The sequence below is a fragment of the Chiloscyllium punctatum genome, chromosome 9, assembly GCF_047496795.1.
Source record: "Chiloscyllium punctatum isolate Juve2018m chromosome 9, sChiPun1.3, whole genome shotgun sequence".
Taxonomy (NCBI): Eukaryota; Metazoa; Chordata; class Chondrichthyes; order Orectolobiformes; family Hemiscylliidae; genus Chiloscyllium; species Chiloscyllium punctatum.
In genome coordinates this window covers 4,882,459-4,900,662 of record NC_092747.1, presented here as the reverse complement: position 1 = coordinate 4,900,662, position 18,204 = coordinate 4,882,459, and the positions used below count along the sequence as shown (strand labels likewise).

At 48.7% G+C, this 18,204-nt stretch overlaps 1 protein-coding gene across 1 annotated transcript in view; it reads left to right on the top strand.

Annotated features, from left to right (window-relative positions):
- Window positions 1–8,580: 8,580 nt before the first annotated feature.
- clpb (ClpB family mitochondrial disaggregase) overlaps window positions 8,581–18,204 on the top strand; it is a 110,855-nt gene continuing 101,231 nt past the window's right edge. Inside the window, 9 exon segments of the mRNA XM_072576757.1 lie at window positions 8,581–8,688; window positions 8,690–8,809; window positions 8,811–8,904; window positions 8,907–8,948; window positions 8,951–9,004; window positions 9,007–9,129; window positions 9,132–9,275; window positions 11,141–11,166; window positions 11,168–11,193. Coding sequence (XP_072432858.1) covers window positions 8,623–8,688; window positions 8,690–8,809; window positions 8,811–8,904; window positions 8,907–8,948; window positions 8,951–9,004; window positions 9,007–9,129; window positions 9,132–9,275; window positions 11,141–11,166; window positions 11,168–11,193 — 695 coding nt within the window. The 5' untranslated portion in view covers window positions 8,581–8,622.

The window sequence follows — 18,204 nt, the reverse complement described above, 5'->3', positions numbered from 1 at the left end:
CCTGGTCTGGACCACATGCGATTCCAGACCCATGCTGTCCCTGTCCCGGGATTTGGAGATGCCGGTGTTGGACTGGGGTGTACAAAGTTAAAAATCAGACAACACCAGGTTATAGTCCAACAGGTTTAATTGGAAGCACACTAGCTTTCGGAGCGTCGCTCCTTCATCAGGTGATTGTCTGGAGCGTCGCTCCGAAAGTTAGTGTGCTTCCAATTAAACCTGTTGGACTATAACCTGGTGTTGTCTGATTTTTAACCCTGTCCTGGGAGTGTTTGATGGAGACGGTGTAGAGGAAGCTTTACTCTGTATCTAACTCGGAGCTGCCCTGTCCGGGAGTGTTAGACTGGGTATGGTGTAGAAGCAGCTTTAATCTGTATCTAACCCCATGCTGTCCCTGTCCTGGGAGTGTTTGACGGTTGACAGTGCAGAGGGAGCTTGTATCTGATACTGGCGGGTACGTCCATTAAACCATTTTTGAAGTTTAATGATAAACAGGAGGTATTCCCTGCCAGCTGCTTTGCAAGTGCTGGAGTCACTGTTTTGTATATGCTCCTGGAGTGGTACAGTGTTTGAATAATAAACTGGTGTGTTCGTGCTAAAGAAAATAGGATGAAAAACGCAGGCAAATGCTTCACAATTGAGTCCTAGGGCTTTTTGAATTATTTAGAATTCCCATATCGTTGTAATTTGATTGTTCCTTCACTCTAAGTTTGGAATCATTATTTTCCCCACTGTCTGTTCCTCTTTGGCCTTATCCGTCACCCCTGCTGTTTCTCAAGTTGTTCATTTCTTGTTGTGTCTGAAATTAAAGGGCAGTTGTTCATTTCCCATCAAGACTTCAAAGATCAATGTACATTACTGTAGCACCTATCCCAAATGCAGGATGTGCCAAAGTGCTTTAGTGATAATTAAATACTTTTGGAGTGTAGTCATCATTGTATTTTAAATAGCATTGCAGCCACTCTGTGCACAGCAAGATCCCACACACCGATACTTTCTGTTTCGGCGTGACGTTGGCCAGGAGACTGAGGGTAACTCCCTGGTGAGTCATGATTTGGAGATGCCGGTGTTGGACTGGGGCGTACAAAGTTAAAAATCAGACAACACCAGGTTATAGTCCAACAGGTTTAATTGGAAGCACACTAGCTTTCAGAGCGACGCCCTTCATCGGGTAATTGTCTGGAGCGTCGCTCCGAAAGCTAATGTGCTTCCAATTAAACCTGTTGGACTATAACCTGGTGTTGTGTGATTTTTATCCCTAGTAAGTGGTCAATAGAGCACAAGGGTCAACCCTGCACACCATTGCCAGGAGGACAGCACCCCTACAGCACGGGCACTGGAGCTGGGCTCAAATCTTCCAAACTAGGATATGAAAGAATAACCTTTCAACTGGTGGGAGTGTATCCCTGGGGTTAACTTCAGAGTAAAGCTCCTTCTATACTATCCCTGTTAACCTCCCCCAGGGCTGAGACAGTACAAGATTAGATACAGACTAAAGCTCCCTCTATACTGTCCCCCAACAAACACCCCCAGTACATGGACAGCATGGGGTCAGAAACAGAATAAAGCTCCCTCTACACTGTTGCCCAACAAACACTCCCAGAACAGGGACAGCATGAGGCTAGGTACAGAGTAAAGCTCCCTCTACACTATTCCCCATAAAATACTCATAGGACAGGGACTGGACTAAAAGTGTCTTATGTTTATGAGCCTTGTTTTGCTTTTCCTTCTGTCTGAAAGCACTTTGTTTTTAACCCTTATTAAGTGTGAAGAAAAACTTCTAAATTTAAAGTTTTAATTTCATATAGGTATTGTTACTTTTGTAAATGGTTTTATTCAAACAAACACACTAGGTCAGAGAGTCCTTATGTGTCAGCGAGCTGGTGACTGCAAGTCCTTTATGTTTTTAATTGACAGATGTTTATACTGTTGGTTTTCAACAAGAGAGTAAGGTCATTAGTTTTGAATTTCAGAAGTTTTTTTTTGTTTTAATTGATTTCAGAACCCAGTTTAGTTCACCAGATGACCCCAGGCTGTGGTTAGAAGCAGGTTTAGTGTCCTTCCTGGGAGAAGAATTCGGGGCAGTTCAGGAAAAGTGTAGAACGGTCCAGTCTGTAAAGTTTTCAAACCAGGACAGTCTGGGGACAAAATCTGCAGGTTCTGAGACTGAGAAAGTTTAAGCTCTCAGATTTGTGGGAGGTTTATGATGGTCAGTTTGGAAAGGGCTTCACTCATTGTCTGAACAGTCCACAACAAAGAAATGTAAGAAGACATGAAGGATGTTTTCAAAAAGGAGTTAGATATAGTTCTTAGGGATCAAAGGGTATGGGGGAGGGGAAGCAGAACATGGACTGAGTTGGATGATCAGCCATGATCATATTGAACGGTGGAGCAGGCTCAAAGGGCCTAATGGCCTACTGCTCCTATTTACTATTTTTCTATTAATTAATTAAAATGAAACTTCAAGGGTTGAAATAGGAGTAGAATTTCCATGGATTTAAATCTATGTAATGGACAGTCTTGGGAAAAAGGTTGAAAGTTTGTTTGGTCTGTGATTTGCAGCCATTCAAAATGTCATCCACTTTCAGATAGCTTGTCTTCATTCTTAATATATTAGCAAGGTACTGCAGAGGCTGGAATCTGTACTGAAAATGAACAAATGCTACAGCTCACAACGGGGCAGACGGCATCTACAGAGAGAGAGAGCAAGCTAATGTTTCAAAACAAGAAAGATTTACAAGGATGTTGCCAGGGTTGGAGGATCTGAGCTACAGGGAGAGGCTGAACAGGCTGGGGCTGTTTTCCCTGGAGCGTCGGAGGCTGAGGGGTGACATTATAGAGGTCTACAAAATTATGAGGGGCATGGATAGGATAAATAGACAAAGTCTTTTCTCTGGGGTCGGGGAGTCCAGAACTAGAGGGCATAGGTTTAGGGTGAGAGGGGAAAGATATAAAAGAAACCTAAGGGGCAACCTTTTCACACAGAGGGTGGTACATGTATGGAATGAGCTGCCAGAGGATGTAGTGGATGCTGGTACAATTGCAACATTTAAGAGGCATTTGGATGGGTATATGAATAGGAAGGGTTTGGAGGGATATGGGCCAAGTGCTGGCAGGTGGGACTAGATTGGGTTGGGATATCTGGTCAGCATGGACGGGTTGGACCGAAGGGTCTGTTTCGGTGCTGTACATCTCTATGACTCTATGACTCTATCTGGACTTGAATGTTAGCTTTCTCTCTCCATGGATGCTGTGAGACCCACTGCAATCTCCAGCCTTTGTTGCATATTTACTCTTATTTCTTCTTGGATGTAATAAACGTCTGCTCTGTTGTTAAAGTAAGTCTGAAGCCTTGAGTAAACATGATTCAGTGACTGACCAGCATGTGAACAAGTAAACATTAAATAAACTATCTAGCCAGATTTTATTCAGAGTTTTGACTTGTCCTTGTGCTGCGATCACAAAAACATCCTTCCGTAATCACAGACACTCCTGTCAGTTCACTGCCTTCTCATTGCTCAGGACAATATCCCAGCATCTTCAGTCAATTCTAATACATATGGCCTCTCAGTTCTAGTATTGTGCTTGTGAATATTATTCCCACACCTCCTTTGTGGGAAGCTAGGGAAGAGATTGCTGGGCCCCTTGCTGAGGTATTTGTATCAAGTTGAAAAGTGTGATGCTGGAAAAGCACAACAGGTCAGGCAGCGTCCGAGGAGCAGGAGAGTCGACGTTTCGGATGTAAGCCCTTCTTCAGGAATTACTTACGCTTTTTCACTGCCACATTTCTCGACTCTGATTGCCGGCATCTGTAGTACCTCACTTTCTCCCGAGATATTTATATCATGAACAGCCGTGGGGTGAGGTACTGGGAGACTGGAGCTTGGCTAATGTGGTGCTATTATTTAAGAAAGGATGGAAGAAAAGCCAAGGAACTATAGACCAATTAGCCTGACGTCAGTGTGGGGAGGGGGGTGGGGGGGTGGGGTGGGGGGGGAGGGGGGTAACATCATTGAAGGGAGTCTGAGGGACAACATTTACATGCATTTGGAAAGGTAAGGATTGAGTGTGGGAGTTGGGAGGTCATGTTGTGACTGTACAGTATGTTGTGAGGCCACTTTTGGAATATTGTGTGCGTTTTGGTCTCCTTCCTAGCAGAGGATGTTTTGAAAGGGTTCAGGAAAGATTTACAAGGATGTGCCAGGGTTGGAGGATTTGAGCTACAGGGAGAGGCTGAACAGGCTGGGGTTGTTTTCCCTGGAGTGTCAGAGGCTGAGGGGTGACCTGATAGAGGTTTATAAATCATGAGGGGCATGGATAGGGTAAACAGCCAAGGTCTTTTCCAGGGGTGGGAGAGTTGAAAACTAGAGGACGTAGCTTTAAGGTGAGAGGGGAAAAATTTAGAAGGGACCTGAAGGGCAACTTTCTTACACAGAGGCTGATTCAGATGTGGAATGAAATGCCAGAGGAAATGGCAGATGCAGATACGGTTATAATATTTAAAAGGCATCTGGATGGGCACACAAATAGTAAGGGTTTAGGGGGATATGGGCTAACATTAATTAAGGATATCTGGTTGGCATGGACGAATTGGACTGTAGGGTCTGATTCCGTGCTGTATAGCTCAATGACTCTTCCAGGATTTTAGCTCATTTAAAAATAAGGGGTCTTTAAGACATAAATGAGAGAAATTATCTTCACTCACGACACTTGTGAGTCTGGGTAATTTTCCTTCCCCAGAGAGCAGTGGAGAATTGTTTTTCTCGAGTATCTTTAAGACAGAGATAGATGAACTCGTAACTAATAAGGAGCTGAAGGAATCAGGGCTAACCAGAAGTATGAAGTAGAGGCCACAATTCAAGCAGCCCCATCAGACCATAAGATATAGGAGCAGAATGAGGCCATTCGGCCCATCAAGTTTGTTCCACCATTCCACCATGGGCTGATATGTTTCTCAACCCCATTCTCCTGCCTTCTTCCTGTGACCCTTGACCCCCCTTACTAATCAGGAACTTATCTATCTCTGTCTTAAATACACTTAATGACTTGGCCTCCACAGCCTTCTGTTGCCAATGAGTCCCACTGATTCCTCACCCTCTGGCTGAAGAAATTCCCCTCATCTCAGTTCTAAAGGGCTGTCCCTTCACTCTGAGGCTGGGCCTCGGGTCCTAGTCTCTCCTCTGGTGGAAACATCTTCTCCACATCCTCTCTATCCAGGCCTCTCAGGATTCTGTAAGTTTCAGTCAGGTTCACCTTCATCTCACTAAACTTCTAAATTATTCTAAATCGAGTACAGACCCAAAGACCTCACCCACTCCTCATATGACAAGCCTTTCATTCCTGTCATCATTCTTGTACATCTCCTCTGGACCCAGCACATCCATCCTTGAATGTGGGGCCCCAAAATTGCTTGCAATATTCCAAATGTGGTTTGGCCCCATCTTACTGAATAATGGAAGACTTGCCTTGGTGGTCGCATCTCAACAAATCTCAAGAAGCTCGACACCATCCAGGACAAAGCAGCCCCCCCACTTGATTGGCCACACATCCACAAACATCCACTCCCTCCATCACTGATGCTCAGTAGCATCAGTGTGTACTATCTACAAGGTGCACTGCAGAAATTCACCAAAGATTCAAACCCATGGCCACTCCCATCTAGGAAGGGCAAGGACAGGGAACGTATCTGCTGCAAGTTCCCCTCCAAGCCACTCACCATCCTGACTTGGAAATGTATTACTGTTCCTTCACTGTCACTGGGTCAAAATCCTGGAGTTCCCTCCCTAAGGGGCATTGTGGGTCGACCTACAGCACATGGACTTGCAGTGGTTCAAGGAGGCAGCTCACCCCGACCTACTCAAGGGGCAAATAGGGATAGGGGGTAAATACTGGGCCCAGCCCGGGACACCCCACATCCCACAAAATGAATAAATTAGCAAAAAACTTGAGAGCCCGAATGACCTATATTCCCAGATTCCATTTCCTATGCTCCTAAGGTGTCTCCTGTTGATGAAGGCTTACTGAATGGCTTCATGCATCCTCCATCATATTATGATGCCATCCCCCCTTCTGAGGCAGCCCTTCGGCATTGGGATTAATTCAAGATTAAAGAATGAAGATTGAATGCAAGAATAAAGAGATTATGACCAACCTGTACATAATGTTTGTCAGGCCGCAGTTGGAATATTTGGTGTAGTCCTGGTCTCCTACAATAGGAAGAGTGCGATTGCACTGGAGAGGGGACAGGTAAGATTCCTGGAATGAGAATCCTGAGAGTTGCCTGTGATGGAATGGTTCAGCTATGAATACAGAGAGTAGAGAGACTGAGGTTGTTTCTTTAGAGCAGAGAACGCTGAGGTTGGATCTGAATGAGATGTCCGAATGACAGAGTAACTAGGGAAAAGAAAGTAGAAATTGCTGGAAAACTCAGCAGGTCTGGCAGCACTGTGGGGAAAGTTTGGGTCCGGTGCCTCTTCAGATCAGAAGCAGAGTTACACTGGATTCAAAACATTAATTCTGCTTTCTCACCCACCGATGCAGCCAGACGTGCTGAATTTCTCCAGCAATTTCTGTTTTGCTTTCAGATATCCAACCTCCGGAGTTCTTTGTTTTATTCTAACTGGTGAAGAGGTCCTCCCCTTAGTCAAGGGGGTCAATAACCAGAGGCATAGATTTAGGAAAGGAGCAGGAAGGCATTTGAGGAAAAGATTTTTCACCCAGATGGTGGCAGGAATCTGGACCTCACTGCCTGAAAAGGTGCGAAAGGCAGATATTCTCAAGACAGTCAAGAACGATTGACATGTCATAGCATACAAGGCCACAGGAGAAGTTTGGGAAAATGGGATGAGATTAGATGGATGCTTGATGACCAAACTCAGGACATGCTGGACTGAAGGGCCTCCTTCTGTGCTGTTAAAATTCTATGAGGGCCTGCTTCCACTTGGGATTGATGGGTTTCCAGATAGAGGTTCAGTCCAATACACCACGTGTGCGATTCCGGTGGAGGGAGTGGGTTGGAATAAAACATTCAAAAGGTTTGGTCTGGTTCTGTCCTGAGTGGGCTCTGAGAGGCTGGAGGATCATCAAATGGACTGCAAACCCCAGCATACAACTGCATGGAGTGGGCAGTGCGCCTGTGTCAGCTTGCCAGTAAGCAGGCCTGTTGACCATTACCATTTTTTAAAACATACCCACTCCCCTTACCTCAATTAGCCAGAGACTTTTTTTAACTGGAGGATGCTGTGAGATGGTGGGAAGTGGTGAAGGAAGAGGGACAGCTGGCCACCATGACAATGTTTTATTTCAGGCCGGACCCACTGCAGAACAGGAGGATCATCAGTGGCTGAGGAAAGGAACAGAACTTGGGCACAGGAAGAGTGGTGACATCACAGAGGAGAGTGGCTGGAGTGGGACTCCTTGGTGAGGCAACAGCTTCAGCACAGCCAAGGATCCCTGGTTATAGTGTGCGCAGAATTTGGAACCTGGTTGTGGTGGCCCGGAGCAGGGACCATTGATTGTGATGGGCCCAGAGTGTGGATGCCTGGTTGTGGTGGGCCCAGAGCGGGGATACCTCGTAATGGTGGGCCTGGAACAGAGACTCCTGGTAGTGGTGGAGCCTGGAGCAGGGACCCTTGGCAGTGGTGGGCTCGGAGCAGGGACGCCTTGGTACTGGTGGGCCTGGAATGGAACCCCTGGTTGTGGTGGGCCCAGAGGAGGATTCTTGGTTGTGTGGGCCCAGAGCGGGGACCCCCGGTTGTGGTGGGCCTGAAGTGAGGACTCTTGGTTGTGGCGGGTCCAGAGCAGGCGTGCTTGGTTGTGGTGGGCCCAGAGTGGGGGGCCTCTGGTTAGGTGGGCCTGGAGCATGGACTCTTGGTTGTGGTAAGCCCAGAATGGGGACCCTGGTTGCTGTAGGCCCATAGTGGTCATTCTTGGTTGTGGTGGACCCAGAGGGGTCTCATAGTTATTGGCGTCGCGCCAGCTTCCTGTTTACTGTAGGCCCCGAGTGAGGCGTTGGTGGCTGTGGAGCTGGGAGCTCCTGTTGTGTGGGGAGGGAGGGCGAGTGTGGATCCCACAGAGACCTGCATTGGCAGCCCATCAGTGAGTTGCCCCGCAATGGACAGTGGTGACTCCAGCGTCGGTGGCCCGAGTGAAGGAGTGGATGTGGTTGGGATGGGTGGACAGGGTTGGCAGGGTGGGGTAGGGGTGGGTGGACAGACTGTGGGGGGGGGGGGGGGGGGGTGGAGGTTGGCAGTGCAGCAGTCATTGGTCAGCCATCTCATGGCTCATGGCGGAGTTGGCCAAAGATGGACTTTTTTTCAGCATCATCTTTTTATTTTTAAAATATTCAAATAGCTGTAGAGTGTGTTAACAGTTGAAACTTGTCTTTGTATTTTATTATGTTTTTCATTGTGAAGTACGTGACAATAATAATCATCATCATTACCATATATGGCGCACGAGCCTCTGGGTAATGTAGTTCATTTGTTTCCGGCGGAACTACAATTCCCAGAGGGTAGCGGGGCCACCGCAGCTGCGCAGTGCTGTCTGTGACGTTGCGGTCAAGCGGCCGTAAAGTGAGTGCCCTCCCGTTGCCTGAGGCAAAGCTCTCCATTTTACGGCACGATGGCGATCTCCAGGGCGACGGCCCTGGTAACGCGCTACCTTCGGGCCGGCTGCACTCCGAGCGCCGGTCCGGTCTTGGCGTCGGCTACTGCTATCGCCGCTGCGGGAACCGGGCCGTGGCGCTGTCCCCAACAGATCCGCGTTGGGGCCTGGGGGGCAGCCGTTACTGCGAAGCGTCTGTCAGGCCCCCGGCGACCGCTCGTGGGTCACTGCAGCTCCGGCCTCCCACCGCCGGGGGCCGCTGGCTACAGGCCTCCGAGCTGCAGCTCCGGCCTCCCACCGCCGGGGCCGCTGGCTACAGGCCTCCGAGCTGCACATCCGGCCTCCACCGCCGGGGGCCGCTGGCTACAAGCCTCCGAGCTGCACATCCGGCCTCCCACCGCCGGGGCCGCTGGCTACAAGCCTCCGAGCTGCACATCCGGCCTCCCACCGCTTGGGGCCGCAGGCTGCGGGTCTCCGAGCTGCAGCTCCGCAGTGCGGCCACATGGTGGAGCTTCGAGCTACTACCCGGCTGCAGTTGGAGGCTGTGGCCACAAGGAGGCGATCACAGCAAGGCGAGGATCAAGGAGAATGGGCACTTGGAACAGTGGGCAGCTTCTGCACCCTGGCAGCTGCCCTGGTTTATTGCTACAGCAGATCATCAGAGTCAGATGGTGAGTAGCAGACTGAAGATGGTAATGTTGCAGAGATAGGTCAGAGAAAAAAAAATGGAAAATTAGACCAGAGTAGCCTATTCGGCCCTTCAAGCCTGCTACACCATTCCATATGATTGCTGCTGATCATCTAACTCAGTATCCTGATTCCACTTTCTCCCATATGCTTTGGTCCCTTTAGCCCTCAGACCTTGGAGTGCAGGTTCATAACTCCTTGAAGTGGAGTCGGATAGTGAAGGAGGTGTTTGGTGTGCTTTCAGTATTGAGTCCAGGAGTTGGGAGGTCACGTTACTGCTGTGCAGGACATTGGTTAGGCCAGTTTTAGAATATTGTGTGCAATTCTGGTTTCCCTACTATGGCAGGGATGTTGTGAAACTTGAAAGGGTTCAGAAAGATTTACAAGGATGTTGCCAGGGTTGGAGGAAAGGTGGCTGGGAAAGTGATAGGTAGATGAGGTGAGGGAGAAGGTGATAGGTCAGGGGTGGGGGGAGCTTCTCAGATGGCCTCCTCCTTCAAAGACACAATTTCCCCACCCCACATGGTTGACGATGGATGCCCTCCATTGCATCTTATCCACTTCCTGCACCTCCACCCTCGAACCCCACCCCTCCCAGTGCAACAAGGACAGAGCCCCCTGGTCCTCACCTTCCACCCACCAACCTCTGTATACATCACATCATCCTCCGCCACTTCCTCCTACAAACAGATGCCACCACAAGGGATATATTTCCCTCCCCACCCTTCTCCACATTTCAGAGAGACCATTCCCTCCACGACTCCCTTGTCAGATCCCTGCCCCTCCACCAACCCTCACCCCATTCCCAGCCACCACAGGAAGTGTAAAGCCTGTGCCCACTCCTCCCTCCTCACCTCTGTCTAAGGCCCCAAAGGGTCCTTCCACATCCGACAGAAATTTACCTGTACCTCCACTAATGTCATCTTCTGTGTCCGTTGCACCCGATGGCGTCTCCCCTACACCGGGGAGACAGGACATCAACTTGCAGAATGTCCCAGAGAACATCTCTGGGACACCCACATCCACCAACCCCACTGCCCTGTGGCTGAACACTTTAACACCCCTCCCACTCCGTCAGAGGACATGCAGGTCCTGGGCCTCCTCCCATTGCCAGACCCTTACCACCCGACACCTGGAGGAAGAATGCCTCATCTTCCACCTTGGAACCCTCCCAGTCAGTTTCCTCATTTCCCCTCCCCCCACCTTATCCCAGTCCCAAGCCTCGAACTCAGTACCACCCTCCTGACCTGTCCATCACTTTCCCCATCTATCCGCTCCACCCTCCTCTCCGACCGATCACCTTCTCCACACCCTTCATCTACTTGTTGCATTCACAGCTATCTTCCCACTGACCCCAACCCCGCTCCCATTTATCGCTCAGCCCCCTCGGCCAATAAGCCTCATTCCTGATGAAGGGCTTCCGCCCAAGACGTCAATTCTCCTGCTCCTCGGATGCTGCCTGACCTGCTGTGCTCTTCCAGCACCACTCTGATCTAGACATCTGACCCTTCGAGCCTGCCCCAATCATGGCTGATCTTTTCCTGGACTCAGCTCTACTTACCCACCCTCCCACCATAACTCTTAATTCCTTTACCGTTCAAAGAATTATCTATCTTTGCAAGTTTTTAAAGCTATGAGGAAGCCTCACCCACTTCCCTGGGCAGGGAATTCCACAGATCATGATCCCATTGATTGGTGGGATGGGCTTGAGAGGCTCAATGGCCTCCTCCTTTTCTGTAATCCGTTTGGATCTCACATGGGTTAGTGGTGCCAATAACTGTGATTGTGTGGGAACCCTTGGCGTTCCCAGTGTGATGTAACTGACCCTCAGTTTCTTTTATTTCCTCAGGTCACTTGCTGCTTGAAGCCGCTCGCTTTGAACAATGCATCTGAGGTCAACAGGTAGGCAGTGCCATTTACAAATGTACGAGTTAGGAGCAAGCATAGGCCACTCGGCCCCTCGAGCCTGCTTCACCATTCAATACAATCTGACTTTGGCCGCTACCGTCTTGTGTATTCCGTTTATCCTTTGTCTTACCTTTTTAATCAAGGATTACTCACTTCAGCCTTAAAACTATTTGAGAGACCCAGCCACAGCTACTGTCTGGGGAAGAGAATTCCACAGATGTATGATCCTCTGAGAGAGGATGTTTCCCAATTCAGTCTTAAATGAGCAACATTATTTCTGCATCCAACTCCACCAAGATCTTAAGTGACAACTTAACTACGCACAATGCTCTTGACAGTTCTGCACCACAGTTAGACAAGCTGCCACAGAATGTATAAAATGTCCGCGAGACCACCAACGTGACCAAGCTGTGTGACCCAGAACAAAAGCAATTCACACGAGATGTTATCTTTAACAGAAAACATAACCTCCTTATTGTAACACACTTAACGTTAGCAAGAGAATAGAAAGGATTTGTTGGGTCAAATGGCCTGTTTCCACACTGTAGGGGTTCTATGATAAATGTTTTAATAGGATCAACGAATGACAGAAAATAGATAGGGTAAACTGAATCCTGAAGCTCAAAGGTTCACACAACAAGGTGGGATGTTATTTTCTCATAAAAACTGATCCAACTGCAGATACTGTATATCAGAAACAAAAGCAGAATTTGCTGGCAAAAGTCAGCAGGTCTGGCAGCATCTATGGAGAGAAATCAGAGTTAATGTTTCTGGTCCGGTGACCTTTCCTTGGACTTGCTGAGCTTTTCCAGCAATTTCTGTTTTTGTTAGCTATTTTCTCATGGCCTTTTTTCCTTTTAGGGGTGATGACAAATTATGTTTGTCTTTGTGATGATCATTCTTAAAAATATGGTTGGTCGGTTGGACCTAGGTCTTGTTTTAGAATTGTTTCTTTTATGCTTTCTTGGTTCTTCTGTCTTATTCCCACACGGTGGGGACAGACAGGGAGAGATGGATCCTTTCTGTCTGCAGGCTGTAGAAGATTTTGTTCTGCTGCTGCCCTAGTGCTTACAAGTTCTTAACATCCTGCAGCTCAACCAATCAGAGGGCTGTTGTCAGGCAAATTTACCTGAATGTGAAAGATTCTTGATGACTCTTAAGTCTCGATCCTTCAGAGTGTATTGTACAGCTCAAATATACAGCATCAGAAGGGTCACAGGACATGAAATGTTAACGGTATTTTCTTGCTTCACAGATACTGCAAGATATGCCGAGTTTCTCCAGCAATTTCTGGTCTGATATGGAACATCTGATTTTTGCTTTGTTAGTTTGTGGGGTATGGGGCATTGCTGGTTCCTCTGGTATTTATTGCCCATGAACTGAGTGACTTGTTTGGCCATCTCAGAGTGGAGTCAAGAATTAACCCCACTGCATTGGGTCTGGAGTCATGTGTGAGATGTAATGATTCCCTTTTCTAAGGGAACCAAATGGGTTTTCACAACAATTGACAATAGTTACCATTAAATTAATTTTCTTTGAAATTCAATTTGTATTCCAGCAGCTGCCAATGTGAGATTCATTAACCATGTCTCTTGAACATAAGAGCAGGTTGTGTTGGAACTGTACAGGACTTTGGTGAGGCCACAGCTGGAGTACTCTGTACAGTTGTGGTCCCCGCACTATAGCAAGGATGGGATTGCACTGGAGGGAGTGCAGAGGAAAATCACCAGATTTGCAGGTTTTGGTCTCCTTACCTGAGGAAGGATGTTCTGGTGATGGAGGGAGGGTAGTGAAGGGCTTCTCGGACTGATCCCTGGAATGGCGGGGCTGATGTATGAGGAGAGACCGGATTGGTTAGGATTCTGTTCACCAGAGTTTAGAAGAATGAGGGGGATCTCCTAAATCCTGGGAAAAAAAACCTATAAAATATTCATAGGATCAGGCAGGGAATGATGCCCCAATGTTGGGGGAGTCCAGAACCAGGGTCACAATCTAAGGATACGGGATAGGTCATTTCGGACCGAGATGTGGTGAAATGTCTTCACCCAGAGAGTGTGGAGCCTGGGAAAGCAGTTGAGGCCAAAACATGAAGTGTTTTCAGGATGGGGGTTGGAGATGCAGTTGGGGCTAAAGGGACCAAAGGGTATGGGGGGGGGAATAACAGGAACAGGCAATTGAGTTGGATGATCAGTCACGGTCATAATGATTGGCGGTGCACCCTCGAATGACTGCTCCTGTTTTCTTTGTAGGTGGCTCTGTTAAAGCCCACGTTTCATTCGTGTGAATTTGGTGTAACACGATTGATGAATTGGGGACACTGTTTCCACAGTGTGAACTTTTAAAATCACGTTGGGTGGAACGTGGTTACATCGCCGACATTTCTAAAGTGTGATTTTTCTATAATGTGGGGTTGCACAAGAACACAGCCATCGTGTTACAGGAGAACTACCTGTAATTCTCCATTTCCACAGTGCAATCCTTCCAGAATCTGGAGAATTTTGAGTTAGCTCCAGTGTATCCAGGAGCTCAGCAGCCCTTCTTTTTGCACCGAGGACAAAGTTCATCAAGGCCTGGGGAATTGTCAGCCCTTGGGTCTGATAACTTTTCTCAATCCCTTTTCTCCATGATGATTGTTTTAAATATAAATATAGTGGCTACCAGAAAAGGCCAGAGGCTAGGAATCCTGCAGCAGGTAACTCCCCTCCTGACTACCCAAAAGGAGTGAGGTGGAAGGGTTTAGGGAGGGAATTTCAGAGCTTGGGAATCAGGAAACCTGCCTGATGGTGCTTTTTAAAATTCTCTCATGGGTCGTGGGTGTCACTGGCCGGCCAGCATTTATTGCCCTGTCCCCGGTTGCGCCTTGAGAAGATGGGGGGGGTGAGCTGCCTTCTTGAACCGCTGCAGTCCACTGCTGTTGATTGACCTACAACACCCTGAGGGAGGGAATTCCAGGATTTTGACCCAGAGATTAAAATCCAAGCTGCTCAGGAGGCCTGAGTTGGTGGATTGCAGTCCTGATGAAGGGCTTTTGCCCGAAACATCGTTTTTACTGCTTCTCGGATGCTGCCTGAACTGCTGTACTCTTCCAACACCACTAATCCAGAATGCAGCAGGACATAGTACAGCCACTATGTGGTATCCAGAGGAATGATGCAATTTGGGACAGTCTATTTGTTTTCGTTTACTGAATGCCTGCAGTTGCCAATGTAACCACCAGGGGGAGGTATTGCTCCATTTTTCAGTTTGTTTGTGTATTTCTCCTGACTGCTACAAGTTGTCCCATCATCAGGTGTCACTGTGAAGGCAGTGTCCTGCAGAGCAGCGTGACACTAGACCAGCTCCTGCATTGCTCCATCTGCCTGTCATGGTGATATTGCAGCCTGAAAGCACAGCATCACCTGTAACGGATCAGTGGTCTCACCTCACACCCGTGTGCCCACAGACACGCATGCTCTCTCGTGTGTGCACGCACATAGACATGCTCTCACATGCGCACGCACAGACACATGTTCTCACGTGCACTCACACACGTGCACACAGATACACTTGCTGTCACACATCCGTGCACACAGACACACATGCACACACAAACACACGCACACATGCTGTCACACACATGCTCACTCTCACGAACCCAGACAGACATGTGTTGTCACACACGTGTGCACACACTGACACATGCACACATGCTGTCACACACACGCGCACACAGACACGCATGCTTACACACGCACACAGACACATGCACACATGCTAACACATGCATGCGCACACAGATACACATGCTTACACACACAGACACACATGCTGTCACACACACGCGCACACAGACACTCATGCTGTCATACACGTGCGCACACAGACACACATGCTTACTCACGCGCACACACAAACAGACACATGCACAAATGCTGGCACACGCGCGCACACAGACACACACAGACTCACCCCCAGGTATATTCTTGTTCATGCTGTCTCGCTTGTGCTGTCTCTTGTATTTCTCTCTGTCCTGTGTTCTCTGTCACAGGAAGCAAGACCTGGGTCAGGGGTGTCACAGGGAGGCGAGTCCCTGACTGGAGGCTGCCACAGCAGGACGATGGGGGAAGGAGAGTCCCTTGTGGTGGGGTTTTGAAGCCTGTTGTGGTCTGGAGGCTGAGTGCTGGCACAGACTGGAGTGAAAGGACTGTAATTCAAGTACTTTTTAAAAACTCTGTGTTCCTGTGCTGGACTTTATTTATTCTTTCAATTCTGTAACAAATACTGAAGTACCTGTACCCAATATGGTGCCATAAGTGGTGACATTACAATGTGTCACTGCATTTATTTGAGTGTGCATGACAATGAAGGTTAATGACAATAAAGGTTAATTCTAAATCTCCTGCACCCCCTCTCTCACATCCTCTTTCACATATTATCTCTTGCATTTTCTCTCTCATGCTCCCACTCCCTCTCTGTTCTTCTCTCTTTTCTCTCTCTCTCTCTCTCTCTCTCTCTCTCTCTCTGTTTCTCTCTCTCTCTCTGTTCTCTCTCTCTCTCTCTCTCTGTTCTCTCTCTCTCTCTCTCTCTCTCTCTCTCTCTCTCTCTGTTCTCTCTCTCTCTGTTCTCTCTCTCTCTCTCTCTCTCTCTGCTCTCTCTCTCTCTCTGTTCTCTCTCTCTCTCTCTCTCTCTCTCTCTGTTCTCTCTCTCTCTCTCTCTCTCTCTCTGTTCTCTCTCTCTGTTCTCTCTCTCTGTTCTCTCTCTCTCTCTGTTCTCTCTCTCTCTCTCTCTCTCTGTCTCTCTCTCTCTCTCTCTCTCTCTCTCTCTCTCTGTTCTCTCTCTCTCTCTGTACTCTCTCTCTCTCTCTCTCTCTCTGTACATGTTGTGATTTGCAGGCCCCCCCTCCCTGGAACCAAATATCCCCCCCCTCCCCAGGCCTCCCTCTTTGGCTGCCTGTCTCATAATCTCACACCTGAGGTAGGATATCACAGCCCATAAGGAAGCCATCATCCCACTCATTCTGTGCTGGCTGTCCATACAGCAACCCAGTCAGTCCCATTCTCTACATTCTATCCCCAGGCAATGTGCAGCAATATAGGAAAAGGCAGGAGATTGGCACTGGGTAATGATGACTGTTGATTACAGGCGCAGGCACAAAGGGCTGAACGGCCTCCTTCTGCACCGTAACATGCAATGGTGTTGGGAAGGAAATTTGCTGTCCTTGCCCAGTCAACTCTCTTCTGTGCCTCCAGACCCACAGCAATGGAGTTGACTCAAAGCTGCTGTCTGAAGTGAGTCACTCCGTTGTATTCAAGGTGACTCCCCTGTGGATGAGGAGTCAGTGCTGATCTTACTGGTCATGTCCACATCTGTTCCTCTGTCTCTCTCTTCGTTTTTCTCTATTTGACTTTCACAGTTGGCACGTCCAGGCTGTTTTTGTCAACCTTTCTGTCCCATGCCCTTGGCTCTCTCTCCCACTTTCTCACTCATTTTTTCACTCACTCTCCTGTCCCATCACTCCCATCCATCAATTTATTGTCATGTGTACCAAGGTACAGTGAAAAGTTTTGTTTATGAGTAGTACTGGGCACATCATAGTAAGCAAGGATGTACAGAGAGGCACACAGGTTAGATTGCTTATTGAGGCTAGAGAGTCCATTCATCAGTCTCATAATGGCTGGGAAGAAACTGTTCCTGAACTTGTTGGTGCGTTTGTTCAGGTTTCTGTATCTTCTTCCTGACAGAAGGGGTTGTACGAGAGCATGACTGGGGTGTGATGGGTCATTGATGATGTTGACAGCCTTTCTACGGCAGTGAGCCGGGTAAATGGGGTCATTGGATGGAAGGTTGGCTCCCATGATGGTCCAAGCTGCGCACACCACCCTCTGTAGTTTCTTACAGTCCAGGGCACAGCAGTTGCCATACCAGGCCGTTATGCACCCAGACAGTACGCTCTCAATGGTGCATCTGTAGAAGTTGGTGAGGGTCCATACGGACATGCTGAATTTCCTGTGCTTCCTGAGGGAGAAGAGGCGTTGTTGTGCTTTCTTGAGTATCGCGTCTACATGGGAGGTCCGGGACTTTCTCTCTTGCACTAATGTGATTGGCAGCAGCTAATAGAGCCAGTGCTGTCAAGACAGACCAAATGGCCATTTCTGTGCCAAGAGTGTGGTGCTGAAAAGCCCAGCAGGTCAGGCAGCATCCAAGGAGCAGGAGAGTCGACGTTTCTGCATAAACCCTTCATCAGGAATGAGGCTGTGAGCCGAGGGGGTGGAGAGATAAATGGGAGGGGCCTGGGGGGAAGGTAGCTCAGAGTGCAGTTGGTGGATGGAGGTGGGGGTCAAGGTGAGAGGAGGGTGGAGTGGATAGGTGGGAAGGAGGATAGACAAGTCATGAGGGTGGTGCTGAGCTAGAAAGTTGGAGCTGGGTTAAGGTGGGGGGAGGGGAAATGAGGAAACTGGTGAATTCCACATTGATGCCCTGGGGTTGAAGGGTCTTTAGGTGGAAGGTGAGACGTTCTTCCTCCAGGTGTCAGGTGGTGAGGGAGCAGCGATGGAGGAGGCCTAGGACCTGCATGTCCTGGGCAGAGTGGGAGGGGCAGTGGGGTTGGTTGGTGCGGGTGTCCTGGAGATGTTTACCTTCCCCCCCCCCATTTATCTCTCCACCCCTTTGACACTCAGCCTCATTCCTGATGAAGGTCTTATGCCTGAAACGTCGACTCTCCTGCTCCTCAGATGCTGCCTGACATGCTGGGCTTTTCCAGCAGCACCCTTTCGACTCTAATTTCCAGCATCTGCAGGCCTCTCTTTCGCCATTTCTGTGCCATAGCAACGCTGTGATTCTGTGAAAGTCCTTCAGGGAAGGAAACCTGCCGTCCTTACTGGGTCTGGCCTACACGTGACTCCTGACTCACCGCATTGCGCAGAACTCTTCACCGCCCTGTGGAAATGGCTGAGTGAGGCAGAGCTCAGGGGGCAGTTAGGGACGTGGGCAGTTACTGTTGGCATAATGAGCAATACCCATATTTCA